This window comes from Oryctolagus cuniculus, chromosome X (assembly GCF_964237555.1).
Source record: "Oryctolagus cuniculus chromosome X, mOryCun1.1, whole genome shotgun sequence".
Classification (NCBI taxonomy): Eukaryota; Metazoa; Chordata; class Mammalia; order Lagomorpha; family Leporidae; genus Oryctolagus; species Oryctolagus cuniculus.
In genome coordinates this window covers 105,639,346-105,641,340 of record NC_091453.1, presented here as the reverse complement: position 1 = coordinate 105,641,340, position 1,995 = coordinate 105,639,346, and the positions used below count along the sequence as shown (strand labels likewise).

Sequence of the window (1,995 nt, the reverse complement as noted above, 5' to 3'; positions counted from 1 at the left end):
TTTGCATAAGTAGTTTTTACCACAGACAACTTCATACTTTCTGAATACTAGTGCCTAGAGCCTAGTATAAAAATCACAAGGTATTGGGGAAAAAGATGCATATTGTGTTCACCTGCAATCATTACAAAGTTAGGGAATATTTTCTTCCAGTAGCAGAGTTGAAAGTAGTATCTCTTCCATCAATATTACTAAAAGTTGTTATATTAAGTCCTGTCTGCCACTAATTTAAGATAACTGTGCTGAATGAAGTTATTCCATACTAGTTTATGTAAGGGTTCCACTTTCATTCCTCAATAAATTTTATGTATTTCTCATAGGCTTCTTGACTCATTAGTTCATCTCATTCTGAAGGGTTACTCAGTGTCATCTTGATCAGCGAACCACCCTCATAACAAGATTTGTTGATGAGTCCTGGGTTTTCTGCAAGGGCTTCATTAATTTCAGTTATTTCTCCTGATAGAGGAGAATAGAGTTCACTAGCAGCTTTCACACTTTCCAAACCACCAAACTCATTTTGGCGTTTCAGTTTTGTCCCAAATTCATACAAACTATAATAAACAACATCTCCCAAAGCTTCCTTTGCAAAATTGCTAATTCCCACTGTTCCAATACCATTTTCTGTTGTTAGACATTCATGTTTCTCTGTGAAATCATGCATTGATAGCAGACTTTGTTCCATGCCTAGCATCCAGATGGTGCCCACCCACAATCCCCAGGTAAGAAGAGAGCAGGGTGCAGGCCATGGCCACAGGCTCCATGCCACTCACAGCGCCATGATCAGCATGTTCACAGGGGTGCCAATGGCCACTGCATTTCTTTATTTTCTCTTTAACATTATCAGTAGTCACCCTGTTGTGCAATTGAACCCCCAGAACTTCTTACTCAAATATAACTATAACCTAGTATTTGTCAATTAACCTTTCCCCCTTCTTCCTTCCTCACTTCCCTCCCCAGCCCCAGTTAACCACAATTACATTTATAACTTCTACGAATTCACTTATTTTTTAGACTTAAGGCATGAGTGATATCATGTGATAATTGCATTTCTGTGCTTGACTTATCTCACTTAAAATAATGACTTTCAGTTCCAGCCATGTTTTTGCAAATTACAACATTTCAACCTTTATTATGCCTGAGTAATATTCTGTTGTGCACATTCCCATGATTTTTTTTATCCATTCATATGTGGATGGACACATAAGTCCATTTCCATTTCTTGACTATTCTGAATAATACTGCAGTAAACGTGCAAGGCGAGATGTCTCTTCGACAGGTAGATTTCATTTTCCTTGAACATATATCCAAGAGTGGGAGTTTTAGCTCACATGGTAGTTCTATTTTAAGTTTACTGAAGAACCTCCATACTATTTTCCACAATGGCTATACCTATCTACCATCCCATTAATAGTGTGAAACATGATCTGTTGCTCTACATTATCACCAAAATGTATTTTCTTTTGTCTTTTTTATAATAGCCAATCTTACTAGAGTGAAATGTTATCTCACCATGATTTTTAGTTGCATTTCCCAGATGATTAGTGATCTTGAGCATTTTTCCATATACCTGTTAGTTGTTTGTGCATTTTCCTTTAAGAAAAGTCTGTTTAGATCTTCTGCCATTTTAATTAAGTTATTATTCTGTAATTGATTTTCTATGTTCCTTTATATATCCTAGATTTTAGCCCCTTGTCAGATTTATAGCTTGCAAATATTTTCCCAGTTCTGTAGGTAGTTTCTTTATTCTGTTAATTATTTCCTTTGCTCTTCAAAATCTCATTTGTCTATTTTTGCTTTTACTTCCTGTGCTTTTAGGGTTTCACTCAGAAAATCTTTTCCAAGTCCAATGCCCTGAAGTATTTTCCCATGTTTTGTCCTAATAGCATCAAAGTTTCAGGCCTCACATTTAGATCTAATATATTTTGAGTGGATTTTTGCAAATGATGAGAGATAAGTGTCTAGTTTTATTATTCTCTGTGTGGAAATTTAATTTTTCCA

At 35.7% G+C, this 1,995-nt stretch overlaps 1 protein-coding gene across 1 annotated transcript; it reads right to left on the bottom strand.

Annotated features, from left to right (window-relative positions):
- Window positions 1–340: 340 nt before the first annotated feature.
- On the bottom strand, window positions 341–679 carry LOC103352010 (glycine cleavage system H protein, mitochondrial-like). The gene has a single exon (XM_008273267.2). The coding sequence runs from the start codon at window positions 677–679 to the stop codon at window positions 341–343; it is 339 nt and encodes a 112-aa protein (XP_008271489.2).
- Window positions 680–1,995: the final 1,316 nt, after the last annotated feature.

Excerpts from the sequence above, each read along its gene's own strand:
- LOC103352010 (XM_008273267.2), bottom strand. The coding sequence starts at position 679 with ATGGAACAAAGTCTGCTATCAATGCATGATTTCACAGAGAAACATGAA.